General features: G+C 41.9%; 1 protein-coding gene across 4 annotated transcripts in view; it reads right to left on the reverse strand.

Annotated features, from left to right (window-relative positions):
- dip2bb (DIP2 acetate--CoA ligase B (putative)b) overlaps positions 1–16,141 on the reverse strand; it is a 51,456-nt gene that overhangs the window by 22,318 nt on the left and 12,997 nt on the right. For 2 of the 4 annotated variants that reach the window (XM_085273865.1, XM_085273863.1), the window contains exons 2-8: positions 11,672–11,743; positions 10,039–10,182; positions 5,752–5,877; positions 5,346–5,672; positions 4,795–4,941; positions 4,602–4,619; positions 4,055–4,174 (exon numbers count right to left, since the gene is read on the reverse strand). In XM_085273865.1, coding sequence (XP_085129991.1) covers positions 4,055–4,174; positions 4,602–4,619; positions 4,795–4,941; positions 5,346–5,672; positions 5,752–5,877; positions 10,039–10,182; positions 11,672–11,743 — 954 coding nt within the window. The remainder of the gene's footprint in view (positions 1–4,054; positions 4,175–4,601; positions 4,620–4,794; positions 4,942–5,345; positions 5,673–5,751; positions 5,878–10,038; positions 10,183–11,671; positions 11,744–16,141) is intronic. The other 2 variants (XM_085273866.1, XM_085273864.1) reach the window with 1 other exon arrangement.

The following is a 16,141-nucleotide window of genomic DNA, read 5'->3' on the forward strand; positions in this document are numbered from 1 at the left end:
TGTTTGTACAGTTATGTTTTGTTTATGTTGCCATAGTGACGGGTGACGCCCTCTCGCTGCAACGGTGTGTCCTTCCGGGGTCAGAGGGCGCCCTGTGTGTTGTTGTTGTTGCTGTGCGGTTGCCGGCGCTGAGCAGTTAGCTAGCGGCAGTGTTCTTCTGCAGAATGTCAATAAACGGCTGTGCTCCCTGGCTAGCTCACGGGAAGCAAGACCAAACGACACCTCCGTCTCCTCGTTGTCTGAGCTCGCCACATTGGTGTCAGAAGTGGGATGATGGTGGCACCCCATGTTCTGACCCGAGTGACTTTGGTGCGCCAAAAGAAGGCACCTGGACATTTGCAAAGTGAAAGCAAAAAACAAGAGCAAATTCAAACACGATTTCAATATGTCACATATTGACAGTGGCTCACCGATGCCAATGACATAGTTACCCAGCTACATTAACGAAAGAATGCAAAAGCATTGACATATATTTTTCCTTCCTATGATAGCCCGACGGGCAGGGCAGAGATAGATTTTGGTAGCCCGACTGGAAAAATCGCTAGCCCCGGGACGTCGGGCTAGCGATTTTGCAAGCCCTGTGTTAACTTACAGGCATGGCCCTTTAAGGATGAAGCCTGATGGGAAATGTATTCGGGATGTGTGTAGCGGGACTGCCTGGTGTGTGTGTGAAGAGAGAGAGCGGAGAAGGGGAAAAAGTAACGGTTAGCTACAGAAGAGACGAAAAGAAAATAAATAAAAGGAATATAATAACTCCCTCGACAGCCAGAGTTGTGTCGGCGATGCTCGCTGTGAGTAAACTGTTTCAGCCCACTGTACGCGGTGTTCGTGCCTTAGAGAAGAAATAAAGTTCGGTGAAGCAGTTTCCTACGCCTCCTTCGATCTTTTTGCTAGCGGAGTTGACCTGTATAGTAAGCTGTTGCCGGCTACGAGTCAGTTACGGAACCTTCAAGTAACTGCCAGAGGTTTCCTTACTACGGTTCGGGGCCGCGGATCTGGCGCGGTAACACCTGTATCTGATTGAGGAATCACTCATCTTTGGAAAAGAGAGTTTATTACAGAGAAATGGCTCTTTCCAAAATAAAAGCTATACTATACGCTACTTCTGGGCTATATTCTCAGCAGCATATTGTAGCGGGTCAGGGCTGTTCGGGGTTCTGTTTGTACAGTTATGTTTTGTTTATGTTGCCATAGTGACGGGTGACGCCCTCTCGCTGCGACGGTGTGTCCTTCCGGGGTCAGAGGGCGCCCTGTGTGGTGTTGTTGTTGCTGTGCGGTTGCCGCGCTGAGCAGTTAGCTAGCGGCAGTGTTCTTCTGCAGATGTCAATAAACGGCTGTGCTCCCTGGCTAGCTCACGGGAAGCAAGACCAAACGACACCTCCGTCTCCTCGTTGTCTGAGCTCGCCACATTGGTGTCAGAAGTGGGATGATGGTGGCACCCCATGTTCTGACCCGAGTGACTTTTCCCCCGCCGGTCGTGACCGGCCGGTGCGCCAAAAGAAGGCACCTGGACATTTGTGTGGGGTAATGGGGTCGTCGGGGACGACTGACCCCTTAGGTGGGGGCTATGTAGCGGGTCAGGGCTGTTCGGGGTTCTGTTTGTACAGTTATGTTTTGTTTATGTTGCCATAGTGACAGGTGACGCCTTCTCGCTGCCACGGTGTGTCCTTCCGGGGTCAGAGGGCGCTCTGTGTGTTGTTGTTGTTGTTGCTGTGCGGTTGCCGGGCTGAGCAGTTAGCTAGCAGCAGTGTTCTTCTGCAGATGTCAATAAACGGCTGTGCTCCCTGGCTAGCTCACGGGAAGCAAGACCAAACGATACCTCTGTCTCCTCCTTGTCTGAGCTCGCCACAATATTAAACATATCAGGTCCCCATAAGGAGAATCATGTGCTAACGGCTGTCTAAATGACTCGGGTAAAGTTTGTAGCATGCATGCTTGTTGGTTTTGTCTGCTTCCACTTGTCTTTGCACTAGGATGATGTCGGGGTAAATGTGCAGTCATATTCGTTGTGTTCCCACTAGTGCTGTCAGCGTTAATCTCGTTGAAATGACGTTAACGCCACAACACAAATCTCCGTTAACGAGCTACCCCTGCGTGGGGCTAGACGGCCAACACGTTAACGAGCTAACTGCGCTAACGCACTAGTTCCCGCCCATGTAATTGAGCATTGCGTGGCACATCCAACATACTGTTTTACTTTAGTCCATGACACGCTTACCTTCAGGGTCATACGTTACATAAAAACCAAAAAACCAAAATAATTCCAAACGCCAGATCTGAATGAGGGTGTCTGTGTTGAACGCTTAGTGGATCTGCGCTCGACAGTGCAGCCTAGGCGGAGTAGTCGAACGCAGATTCACTGAGCGCTCAACACAGACAGCATCGTCAGAAGGAAGAGCAATAAGAATTGGACAACATTCTGTAAAGTGAGTGCTGATAATGCATAGTTTGTTGACCAGAGGGCAGCTTGCCTGTTGGCAATGTGTGTTTGAAATGCCACAAACACAACGATCAGTTGATCCAAGCAGAGTTGGGCAGAGAATAAACAAGAAGTCTGCAACTTGTTATAACTATACAACAAGTTTATTCTTAAACTCTCTCTCTCTCTCCATATATATATATATATATATACACACACACATATATACACACACACACATATATATATATATATATATATATATATATATATATACACACATATGTGTATACACGTATACACATATATATGTATACACACATATATATAAATGCCAAAGATTTATCACTATCTCCTTATTCTAAAATAGATTTTTATCAGTGTTTTGCTTTACATCACACAAATTTGAATTCCAAAAAATCTCATATATAAAGACACTTATTTAAAACGATTTACAAATGCAAAGCACTTTTCTGTCACCATGTTGTGAAAAACGGTTCATTTTTATATCTTTTAATTTATTACCAACATATTACCTGTTAGGGATGCAGACTTGATTCGTTAATTATCCTTATTTTGTGTTTTTACTAACATTTTCAAACTTTAAAGCCAAGTACAAACATCCTTTTCCTCATAAATAGCTCAACATAATCAGTAAAGGATTAGAAAAATATTTTTGAACTGTCAGAAAAGCAATCGCCCTAAAAAAAAATCCAGGAATCTCTGTATGTCTCTGCATGTGTCTGTTCATCTGGTTTGCAGGGAACCCGACAGAGTGCAGTGTTGACTTTGAAGTTTTCTGTGAGCTACTTTCCTTATTCACAAGGGGTCACTGTAGCAGATAGATATTTTATGTGGCAGTTTTTACACCAGATGGCCTTCCTGACGCAAGCCCAAAGGGATTTTTGTCTCCTCCAGGGAGAGAAACCAGGGATTGTCGCTTGCTAGGTGAGTGCATGCATTATACCATGGAGCCACTAAGTTTGAAGTTTTCAATAACACTGCACGTGAGACGTTCAGAGAACATCAGTAAATTCTAGCCTGGCCACACACCTTTACAAGCAAATTCTCAACCTGCTAAAGAAATTTGGGGACATTTATAAAACAATCAGTTCTTGCCACATATGCAATGACTAAACCAGTCATTGCATATGTGGTTTAATAAAAATAATACAAACTAGGTTTCTCCTTACCAGCAGCTGTTGACTCAGTTAGCATTAGCTCTGATTTCTGGGCAGATTACAGTGTTTAGAAACAGTGGCATACATGCTTTCACTGCGTGCATCCTTAGAGTTGTTCTCTTTTAGACCAACTTCCTGCATGTGTGGCATTTAGGAAACATCTTTGCATGTAGCCCCTAAAATATCCTGCATCAAACTCACCCTAAATGGGAACTATGCTAGTTAGTTACAACTTTTAAACTCTTTGGCTTATTAGAGAAACCTAAATATACATTTGTAAAACAGGTAAGTGTTCATAAATAATCAGAAATGTCATTTTGGAGCACTACATCTGACTATTTTAACTTATTATAAAACGTTGGAGTAAGGAGGGGCACAAATTCCAATTTTTCTATGTGTAATTTGTGCAAGTCGAACAGTCTACCGCTACAGCTAATTTAGTGCAGCAGCGTACCTTCTACGATCTCCTCGGCGTCATCGGTGAAGAAGTCACTGAGCGGGGGCCTCTTAGGCCTCTTCAGGGTGTTCAGCAGCTGCTGAATCTTAGTGGAGACCCTGCTGCTTACAGGAACTCCTACAGGCAGGGTGAAGGTGGAGAGGGGCAGCAGCAGGGATAAATACACAGTCACACATCCCACGACACACAGTGACAGAACATTAGAACATTGTTTAAGCGTCTTACCATCACATAGTCTGCTGTTTTTCATGCCGTAACTTTTTAGTAAAAAATTGAATTAACCACAGATACACCATTTTGAGTCAACCGTAACATATGTCCGGACTGAAAAGCAGCAGCGCGGTGGGTGGCGTCAACACAAGGAGAACGGAGTGAGAGCCGGGATAAAGGGTTTTTTTTGGTTTGGGATCACACATGAGGATTCTTTTTGTGCGTGTAGACGTTGCTTTTGTTTCATTTCCTCGTTAAATCACTAAGTACACACAGCAGGGAGAGTCAGAAACACAGAACGCCATGGACATTGTAGATTAAGGAGTTTCCTTACTCTGTATATTACCTCTTCCTATTAGCCGGTCAAAAATAATTTGACAGAGTGGAAAAAAAGAAAAAAAATCGGGAAGAAAAACAACTTGATTAATAAAAAGGTCACAGCTGGAAGTCAACACTTATTTGAAGAAAGAGAAATCAGATTCTTGCAAAGAGACACAAAATGTTAAAAATGAACTGTTCTCCATTACCATCCGCTGTCTCCATCATGCTCGAGCGGCTCTGTCCCCGGCTCATCCCTCGGACGACAGCGTTGGAGGGCAGGTCCACGCGTGGGCCTCTGGCCGGAGGGGCCACAGCTGTCACATCTGGAGGAGGTGCACTATTCTCTGAGTGGGCTGTAAGGGAAAGCAGTGAGATGTCCACGTGTTTTAATGGGACGAATGTACTGTAGCTATAATTTTAATTTTAAATTTAAAAAATAAAAATAAAACACTCATGCATTAGCAAAAACAAAAGACTATTATTACCTTCACACATGGCAGTGAAAAGCCCTCAGTTTATTTGTATGTGAAACACTACTCACAAGCTAACTATAGCTGGTAGGTTTATGTACTCTGCATTACAGGATTAGGCTATATTAAAGCTAGTTGTGCAGCATTACATAAATTGACCAATCAGATGATCCAAACTTTTTACCTGCTGCTTTTCCTCCAGTTAAATAATTAATAAGTCTACTGTCCTTTGCTTTAACATACACAACGTCTGCACAGAACATTCTCCACACAGGCGCACGTCTCACCAATGCGACTGTGAGCCAGCATGTCCGTCACCGCGGCAGTGCGAGGCTGCTCGTGGGGCTGGTGCTGAGGTTGGTACTGTGGTTGGTGGTGAGGCTTATAAAGAGGCTGGTACTGCGGTTTGTACTGAGGCTGAGGTTGGCTCTGAGGCTGTGGTTTGGCCTCCTGTGAGAGGGTGGAGGAGGCCGAGGAGGAGGTGGAAGAGCCCTGGACGATGTGGTTGACCCAAGACTCCGGGCTCTGCAGGTTGGGGTTGACCTGAGGCTGGGGAGCAACCACTGACGACTGCCTGCGCACGGCTGTCTCATCTTCGGATCCAGACGAGGAGTCTTAGTGCCACAAAACAAAATGTAAATGTCCATAATTCTTAACTAAAAAGTCCAACTTTAATGCCTTCGCACGTCCTACCTGGTGGTGTGCGTGTTTCAATGGGTGACTGCACGTATGTGGACCTCCGTTTGGTAGGCATGGGGAGCGCCATCTTCTCCTCCTTATGTTTAGCCAAGGCAGCTTGTACTGCCTCAGTATGGATATCTGTATTGACACAAACACATTTAGTTTAGGTAGAGATTAGTTCCAATGGCTTTGGATCTCATTCAGAGCAACAAAACAAAGAAGGCCACAAAGAAAAAAAGCTGTTCACATTCTTTCAACATGACTCAAGAATGTACATTTTGTTTACTACCTCCATTTATGGTCTTTTTCTTCCATTAGTGAGACCTTTTTTTTTTCCTGTTATATGAAAGTTTATTGAACTACTTCAAAGAGTCACTGCTGTGTGAATAACATTTTCATATGTTTGAATGATTTCCATAGGGGATCTCAACCGAGGAGCCGAGCCCCCTAAATGAGATTTCAAGGCACAGTAACTAACTTTAGGAGTCCCACGATAAAGAGAAAAAGAAGAAGAGAAAAATCTAGCAAGCTTGCAAAATAATGATGAAAAACATTACTTTGCTTTAGCTGGTGACAGCATTTTTTTGAGAGCAGGAGTGCAGTGTTATGTCTATAAGTCATGTTTAAAACTTGAAGAACGGTGACAGGTGAGAAGCCTGAAGAAATCCTTACAGGAAGACAGCGTTTTCCCAATGAAACGGCACACAGAGAGGAGAGAGCCAAGCCGTGTATTAGCCCACTCACATGCCTACACGCGCAAATGCACACAGTAATGAATGCCGAGATACTTTCACTTGATGACACCCACAGGCGCATTAAAAGGCACCGCGTAAACAGACGCACGCTCAGAACACGTAACAGAACACGCGCCACAAAAGACGACTTAGGGAATTTTCACATCTATCGACTGGAGGGCATCATTTTTGTTGAAACATCAACAGATTTAAATAAATCACAGAGCACAGCTCATTTCACAGCAGCAGTGGGGACCATAATTACATAACTGTCATTCTGCTTAACAGATTGTTCTCAGCTAAATCATTCGCTCTCATAATGTGCTGTTGCGCATCCTCGCACCGGAGCGTCAGGAGAGACGACTCCTTGCACATGTCCGGGAGGATGAGGGCGGTTTCCACGGTGATGGGCACAGTGGGGTGCGTGGCAGCTTGCGGTGAGTTTTACTCCAGTTCCAATCAATACTGACATGTGGGCAGCTGAGGACCTTTACTTATGTCTTTGATGCATGCCCGTTTTATTTATCTTCTTAATCTGAATCTAAAATGGTGTACATAAAACATAAAGTGTAATCATAGCGAGAGCAGCTCCAGAAAGCAGTCAGCGGTGTATTCGAGTGAACTCCGTAGTGACAGGCTGTGTAAGAGGTGTAATAACTGCAGGAAGCCAGAGGCAATTAAATTGTTCTGCAGTCTGTTAAAATTATAACCACCTTATTTTTTCTGTTCCTCACTGCTGCAGTTTCTACTATTCTTACATTATTTTAGGCTGTAACACTTCTAATTAGAAATCTCTGACCTGCCATTTTCTAACAACATGACTCAAGGTCATCAAGTTCATTTTTTCTGTCGAGTAGGATCACAACTTTGGTTCTGATAGAAACTCCTCATCGGTTTTTGGATGAACTGCCATTATAAGCCTACTATAGTAATCCTTTGTTCCCCAGAGGGGTACACCTCCTGACTTTAGTGATCTTCTTTTTTTCCTCATGCCACCATCAGAAACACATTTGCATTTTTATTTTATTTTTTATGTAAAATGTGTCAGTACATGCTGCCAGCCTTTATCACGAGATATCCATGTGCCTCAGGGTGAAATGTGACACTTTTGATGATTTTTTTCATTAGTGCAAAATTACAACAAAGTACCTCAAAACTGATGGGCTCAGCTTTAGCTTCTGTTTTACTGCACATTAGCAAAACGTGTGCAAGCTAATTAACGTGCTAACATCAGTTATTAGCATTGCCGTTGTACATGGCAAGACTAGCATTCAGCTTCAGCATACACCCCCATAAACTTACTACCACAACTCTTCTTCCCCTCACCTACAGCCGGCTGTGGCAGATTCCCTTTTAACAGGAAGAAACCTCCAGCAGGTTTCTTCCTGTTAAAAGGGAGTTTTTCCTTCCCACTGTCACCAAATGCCTGCTCATAGAGGGTCATTATTGTTGGGGTTTTCTCTCCATTATTGTAGGGTTGCTACTATACAGTATAAAGTGCTTGAGGCAACTGCTGTTGTGATTTGGTGCTATATAAATAAAACTGAATTGAATGGAATCACCACAGCTTCAGACTTAGTCGTGTAGCCTAAAATTTGCAAAAGGGAACAAGATCAGGAACAGAAATATTGTTTTATACATTCTGTGCTGAAACGGTTTTTGTTGATTTTCTCCAAACCTCAGAGTTAAATATGCAGTATGTGGACACAGTATTGGGCCAAACAATGCCTTAATCTTGGAATTCAGGTGTATAAAACCAAAGAAACCTAGCCACACAGCCTGCCTCTAAAAACATTTCTGAAAGAATGGGTCCTCTTAGATTTTAGTTGAATAAACATAATTGTGAAAACATCAATGTGTGTGGTGTTGTATTTCCTCAGTGCATCAATATATTTGCATATTCTGTATTTTCCAGCATGTAAAGGAACTTCTTGTCCACTGTGACACTCCTTTTTGTTCTCATCCTGCAATATAAACTTAGTTGAGGAATACCATCTGCCATTCAGCTTGGTTTTATTTTACATTTTCTCATCTCTCAATTTAACCACTTTTGCAGTATTTGCAATTCTTTATACCAGAATTCATTTCATATGTCGGAGACTTTCGAGACTACGAAAACATTGTGGAACGAAGCACAACAATTCTGGGAGCAATTTTCATTCCACTATGGAATCCAAATTAAGGGTTTTGAACCACAGAAGTGACTGTGACATAGACAATAACACAGATAAATGCATGTGTCTCAAATCTAAATTCACTGCCCACTACACTGTAAACTACTGATTGTCTTATAAAAGAGCAGTAACTGAATACACAAGGGAGCTTTATTGCCAAGTTTCACTCACAGTAAGTATAACAATCATAGCTTGACCAACATAACAACAACCTATTTTGAAGCCAGGACACAAATATAGCTTTTGGGGACTTTCAATATTTAAATTCTTATCTATCGTGCAATGCCATCAGCGAAACATCAAAACAAAGATTTATTTCCTAACACAGACCTGTTATCACAATTTCAATTTAGCCTCTACTGAGTTTTTTTAAGCTCTAATCTTTCTGAATCCTCCAACCAGATTAAACAAAAATAATGTATGTTGCCCCTGCCAGTAAGATTTTCTGTAAAGCTGAAACATTTTTAGACAACTCTCCACTAAACTCCAGTCTGACAGACAGACTTTAGATTAGTCAGCCTGGCATTTAGCATGCTGCACAGGCTGAGAGGCTTTTTAAGAAAAGAACCAGCAGGGTGTGGGTCAGCCCACAGGGAGATGCTTTTAGAGCCCGACTCTCAGTCAACAAACACTAGTTGTGTCCTGCACACGTGCTTTGTGCTTCTCTTGTCTCATCTTCACGTGAAAAGGAAACAACCATCTCTGAATCAAGGAGGGGGCCAAAGGGTACATCTTCAACACGTAACAATGCTGAGATCGCAGACATTCACTACTCTCTGAATGGTACTCGTGACTATTGATCATCAGTCTTAACAAACTTACACAGTAATGATCATGAAACTGGCTGCACAGCCCCACTGTTAGTCAGTGGTGTTGGTTTTGATCATTAAGTAAATATAGTGTTTATGAGGCTGAGGAAATCTGCAGTAAGCTGCAGAAGATGTCACATGGATGAGTGACGAAACATTTCTCCCACTGAAAACACAGCGGCTGAACAGAATCAACTTTCTCGGATCTTTACCACTTATATAGGATTTTTTTTGTAAAAAAAAAAAAAAAAAAATCTGTATTCCCCTGCTCTCCTCACAACCTTCTCATACATAGCCAGCCACTGACATCACTCTTCTGCCTGAGAAGGGGGTCCTCACTAAGGGGGCTTCCCAGCTGCGGCAAAGCACTGCTGTCTGCCTCGCTCTCACACACACACACGTTCCCCACAGCTCTTTAATTTGTCCCTTTGAAACAGCCCAGGATCTGAGCTTAAAAACAGACTGTTGTCGGATCGTTTCAGCTCTGAAAACTGTGCTGTAGTGTGCTGTACCGCTGGTGTGACCGTGGTGGGACAACCAAAGTGGGATGAAGAACATTTTGGCGCTGGACTTCTTGCTCACCTGATCTGTAGCGGTCATCCCGGGTTCCTCCACTGCGATGCGTTCTGCGAGTGCGTCGCTCACGATACCGGGATGAGCTGGAGGGTGGAGGTGCATGGCTCGAGGAACTAGGAGCAGGAGGCTGTACATTTTGAGGAGGTGGTGCTGTAAAATAAACACAAAATACATGCATTGTTACAAAACAATCAAAAACTGCTTTACATACTCATTTCTGCAAACACTTTGATTTAATAGGCAGAAGACTTTCCTGTAACAGGCCTTGGGTATCTGCTGAACTTTTAACTGTTTCTGTTAAACACTATCTGTTTAACTGTGCTGTGGAAGGTGATGATTTGGTTTATGTCCTTCTGCACTACCCGCCAAGAGTCAGAGCCATATAGCAGCACTGTCTTAACATTGCTATTGTAGAGCTGGAGCTTGCTTTGGATCCTATATATTTCTCAGTCACCTAAAAGCACCTCTAGCTTTGTTCACTCTGGCTGTGATGTTTTTATGGGCTCTGTTGTGGCTGCTCACCAAGCTACCAAGGTACATGAATTCTTAGCAATGGGGTGGCTAGAGGAGGAGGTAGAGCAGGTCATCATCTACTAATCAGAAAGTTGGTGGTTTGTAGTCTTGGACAAAGTATTCAAAGTATTCTTGGACAAGACACTGGAATCTGAGTTGCTCCCAAATATGTGTTGTTCATCAGAGTGTGAACAGAAGCAGTGAATAAATGAAACGGTGTATAAAGCACATTGAATGTTCACCTGGAGTGGGAAAGCACTGTATAGGAATCAGACCATTTAATATTCTTCAGAACCTCAGTGATGATAGTAATGATATTAATGAGCATCACAACAAAGACTGGATAGTTTTCTCTGTTTTAGGAAAACCTCAAATGCCACTTTAGCCTTTTTACCATGAAACCATGTTGCTGTCATATGTGCACAGTGTGGCTGTGCATTAAGCACACCATGTATACTTGTCATGTCAATTGGTCTCTGCTATCGCTATTATTACAGATGGCCGCTCCTCTGTGAGTCTGGTTCTGTCAGAGGTTTTTCCTATTAAAAGGGGGTCCTTCCTTCCCACTGTTGCCAAGTGCTTACTCTGAGGATTGTTGCGGTTTTCTCTATAATATTGTAATATAAAGCGTTTTGAAGTGACTTTTGCTGTGATTTGGCGCCATATATTTGAAATCAAATTGAACTGAACTGAATGTAAATTTCAAATGACATGAAAAATATTAAAATTGATTTTTTTTGTGTGTGTTTGAAGCTACATTTATTTTTTTTAGGTGGGCTTTTTGGACGTTGTTTTAAGGACATGGATTGTCATATTCCAACTGAGAGAATCAGCTCGTGTTTGTCTGCTTTGTAGATCTGCTGTTCCAAGTCTGTTTTTTTTGTTTTTTAATTTCATTTTTGTAACATAATAAATAAAAAGCTACTAAAAAAAAGCTATGGGTGTGAAATGATTCTATTTTTAAATATAGTTTTTTAATTTAAGTCAAGAACAGATTCTTTGCCACGGCAAAAAGACAAAGAAAATATTGTTTTGAGTATGCCTAAGCAAGACAGGAAAACAGCAAAGACACGAGGGATGCACATCTATGCTTAGCCCGATCAAAAAAGGGATTATGAACACTTACGTGGAGTGTGGATTATGTAGGGAGCCAGAAGTTTTGCCCTTTTCTTCTCATAGCCCTTCTGTGTGATGTCACCTGTAGAAAAAATAAAATAAAACTCTGTATTGCTTCTGAAAAAATGAGCATAAGATATGCCACCATAAAAATAACAAAACATCTCAAACTCTGATTGTTTTATTTGATGGAATTCAAATATACACCAGTTAGACTGTCAAAGGTGCTCATTTGAACCCTGAACTTTAATAAAAAATGTTATGATGGTAGTGTTTTCACATTTCTCTTTGCCATTACAACAATATCAGCATTATTAATATCACTTTTTCCCTCTCATTAACCCTGCTTCAGCAGAGCAGATCGTAGAAAGACTGTCATAAGGACCAAGCAACAGTTACTCAAGTGTTATCGCAGATCGATGGTAGAATAAACAGCTTCAGCATGATCAGCTTTCTATCTGTGAATGGAGTCAGCGAACACCTGTTCCAACCCACTGTGATAGAAAAAGCAGGACGCAGCAGGGAAAAAAAGAAAAAAAATGATAAAGAAGATGATGAAAACACAGTTGGACCCACACAGTGTTGCAGTAATCTCTGGAGATGACTGCAGGCGTCAAACATGTGGCTCGATTCCAGCCTCAAAGAAGAGAAAAACAAAACAGGACTAAATCTGGAAACGTACGGAAGCGTGGGCAAGAGATGGGATGATTCAGAGACACCGACAGAAAAGACAGAAGTGTGAAAACTGAGGACAAGAAAGGGAAAAACGGAAATGCAGAGAAGATAAAGCGATGAAGTCAGAAAAAGCTTATGAAGATGAGAATGATGCTGCAAAGGACAGAAGAGGAGGAATCCTGAGCCACGGGTTTGACTTGATCGTATTCAAGTGATAGGTAAGCAGTGTCCTTTCGACACCATCTTCCATCCCTCCTGCCAACAGCCCATCTGCAGCTTCCTCCACCCCACCAGACCCAACACAGCCTGACTGAGCTCTCGGCTGGCCCCGAAGCGATACAGAAACTCTGCCAAACTCTTCTGTGGGCAAAGCTGTCAGGTTTTGAGTTACTAAAAATCCATCTGGAGAGCCCGTACACACTCTTACAGTAATTGTGTTGATCAGCAATGATTCATTCAGTATGTTCACCAGTAGCTGCCCTGGCTGCATTTTAAACTTCATCTCCACATGTCTCTGAAACAACCTGTTATCCTTTTACAGTGCCTGAAAATGTCTGTACGAAGGGGAGATAGCTTTATATCAACTACAAGTATTGGCCGGTCTGATGGAGGACCCTGATGTTTGTGAATCAGCCACTCAGTAGCATAATGCCCTGTGGGCCTCAGTTTTAATCTGTGATTACAATTTAGGATTCTCTGCCCAGTTACAGCACAGAGGACAACAGAGAGGAGATGAGGATTTTCTGATGTGGTTCCAACAAACCACAAAGTTAAAAGCACTAACGTGAAGTGAGCATCTTGTTACAAAGACAAAGGGTGGAATATAAAGCAGCAAGTGAAGTGTCACTTTTTGAAGTCGGTGTGTTAAAAGCAAAGCAGCATAAAATTGGAACAAAATCATGATGGTTACACGAATCCCCAAAACAGAAGGCCTTCCAGCGCAAACCAAAACAGAAAGAGGTTCAAGGTCACAAATTTGTATGAATTCTTTACAGGAGATGTGCAAAGAAGTTTGCACTGTGAACATGTTATTATTAAATCAACATGAAACGCATATGATTTACAACACATGCAGTCAAGACATCATCCAAGTTCGCTCTGAGTAACTTTGAATCTACTTAGAAAACCGCTCAGAGAAATAGCTGATGATTTGTATCCGCAATTATATGCAAACTTCATCTTTAGATGTCGGTTATGACTAAACAGTCCAGAAAAAAAAATACACCAATACCTTTGAAACTGTAGTTTGCTTAAACTTTAGTTATTCTTATTTTGTAAAGAGTGAGAATGTATGGCCTCACATGTTAGGCTAAAGGTGTTTTTAACTGTGGTGGATATTCAAGCTGGGCCTCTGTTTCCTGCTTTATGATTGTTGGAATTTTTGGATTTGTTGTTATGAAAGGATGAAAACAATAAGAATCACATTTTGCGTAATTGACATTACAGATGATACAAAGATCCTCCGCTTATATTTAATAACTGACTAATCTGCTTGGTCTTAAACAGAACCTCTAACACAACTCTTAAGCAGAAGAGACAGAAAAGCTTAGGCAACCTACAACACAGCCATATAAATTGCCACACTGCTGACATCACTGTGGATAGGACGGCAACAGTGAAAGTGCTCCTGTTTGGAGGATATTGCCTGAGAGACCACTCCAACACAATATCTGCTCGGCGACTGAGGGCCCTTTTTTTCTGAAAATGGAAGAAAAGCAAACACTTCCATAAGTAATGCATGAACAGTACAGTTGGCCACGCTCAGTGACACAATTTATTTTTAGCTTATGTGAACAGGCAGTTTCACTGCAGATAGGCAGAGAGGGAGATGGAGTCAGTGAAGGGGGAGGGGCTTGTGTGGCATTAAATGAATCTCAAAGTAATCACTGTTCCATCTGGATGATTTGAAAGTCATCTGTGTTTTTACGGCTGCGTCATCACATTTGGTCTCCAGCAGTTGAAGCTGAAGGGTTAAACTGATGTGAAAGCATTGCATGCGATCAGTGAACTACAGGTGATTAGAGCCCTGCATGAAAATATGTATGTGTGCTCCCTTATATTTTTTTTTCCATCAATTATTCCTAAAATGTGACTATAAAAAAAAAAAACTATTATAATTACCAACATCTTTTTTTTTGTACTTTTCCAAAAAGCTATTTTGAGTGAGGTTTTCCATGGGATTGGAAACACTTCAACGCTTGCAGCTTGTAGCGGTGCCTCGCCCTGTGAATAAAGGGCACAGGAAAAACAAAAAAAACTGATATGGTAAGTTCGTAGAAGAAGGATCAGTTAGTGTGACGCGCCTCAATTTTTCACATCATCATAGAAAAAAAAAATCAAAGTGCAATATGCTAGAAATGGCTCCAGAAGCATTTATAAAGACTTTGGGGTTTTCTCAGTTCATGATAACTAGCACAACAACTCAAACCACCTTTAGTAGATGGTGTGTTTTATGGATGCCCATAAATCCTATTAAAACCTATTAAAATTTGGAGTTAAAGTTCCAAAGTTTATGCTCTCCTTTACATGTTCCAATGCCGTCCAGTGGGCTGGATTGGAGATCTTTAATGGGCCCATTCTGGCCCCTGGGTTTTATGTTTAACATCCCTAGTCTAGCGATAGAGGAACTCTCCATAGTGTCGGGCATCATACAAAGTTTACACTATGAACACAGCCCAGAAGTGGTGAAAAAAAAATCCACGGGAACGGCAGAGCACCTGCAGATAACTCCACACCGCAACTTAATCTTTGTTAAAGTGTCCAGTGTGAGACAAAAATTGACTGTTCGGTAACACAGATGAGATAAAAATGTAATTTTCTGATAAAAGTTATAAATGTTGTGTTTGGAGGACAAAACAAGTTATGTGGACAGGCCATCAAGATTTGGGACTTGGACAGATTAGGTCTGAATTTCATTGAGAAATTTTGCAGGAGCGTGTCTGAGCAGCAGTCCATGACCATGGACCTCGGTCGTGTTGTGCAAGCAGAATGAGTCAAAGCACACAGGTACATCCACAATGATATTGTTAAAAAATAAATAAAACTAATGTTTTGCAATGGCCAAGGTAAAATCCTGTTTTTCTGACATTCTGTTCAATAACAACAACCCTGAAACATTTATGAGCTGAAATGGTTTTGTTGGGAGATTTTTTCCTCCTCACCATTGTGCAAGTCTCATAAGTAAAGGTCGTCACTGTTTGACTCTTTCCCGCAAAAATACGACGTTTGACAACCTCCCCGTACCCTTAATGACAAAGTTCGGTCCCCTAAATGTATATCACCACCATATTTCAGGCCTGCTTCTCGAGCAAGCAGGCCTGAAATATGACAGAAAGTGCTCACTCCAGAAAAAAGAAAAGAAACAAGGGTTACCCCTAGCAGGCATCCAAGGTGGAGCAAATTAAGGAGGGTCTATATTCAAGAATTCCCATACTTTACCAACACTTTTCAGTAAAGACATGAGGCACTACTGTTTTAGTCAGACTGCGTATTTGTGGGTAAATATAATGACATTGTAATTTCACATAAAAAACATTGAAATCCCATTTAATTAGAGGGGAATTACACCCTTAGTTGCAAACCGTATTATAAAATGTTACCAGAAAAAGAGTTAAAAAGATGTATTATTTAGCCCAGCTTATATTATAAAGACAAACATGTCTACACACACTATATGCAAACAGTCAAAGAAATCTGCTCGAGGCAAATCACAGCCCTGCTGAGGTGATGAGGGCCTCACTCGTTAACCCACTTTCTCAGAGTGGCCCAGTCACGTCTGTCCTATTGGTGGAGAGGTCACCATGCG

Source organism: Mchenga conophoros, linkage group LG5 (genome assembly GCF_057382185.1).
Source record: "Mchenga conophoros isolate Kocher_MC1m ecotype Shallow Benthic linkage group LG5, M_conophoros_male_GT1.1, whole genome shotgun sequence".
Classification (NCBI taxonomy): Eukaryota; Metazoa; Chordata; class Actinopteri; order Cichliformes; family Cichlidae; genus Mchenga; species Mchenga conophoros.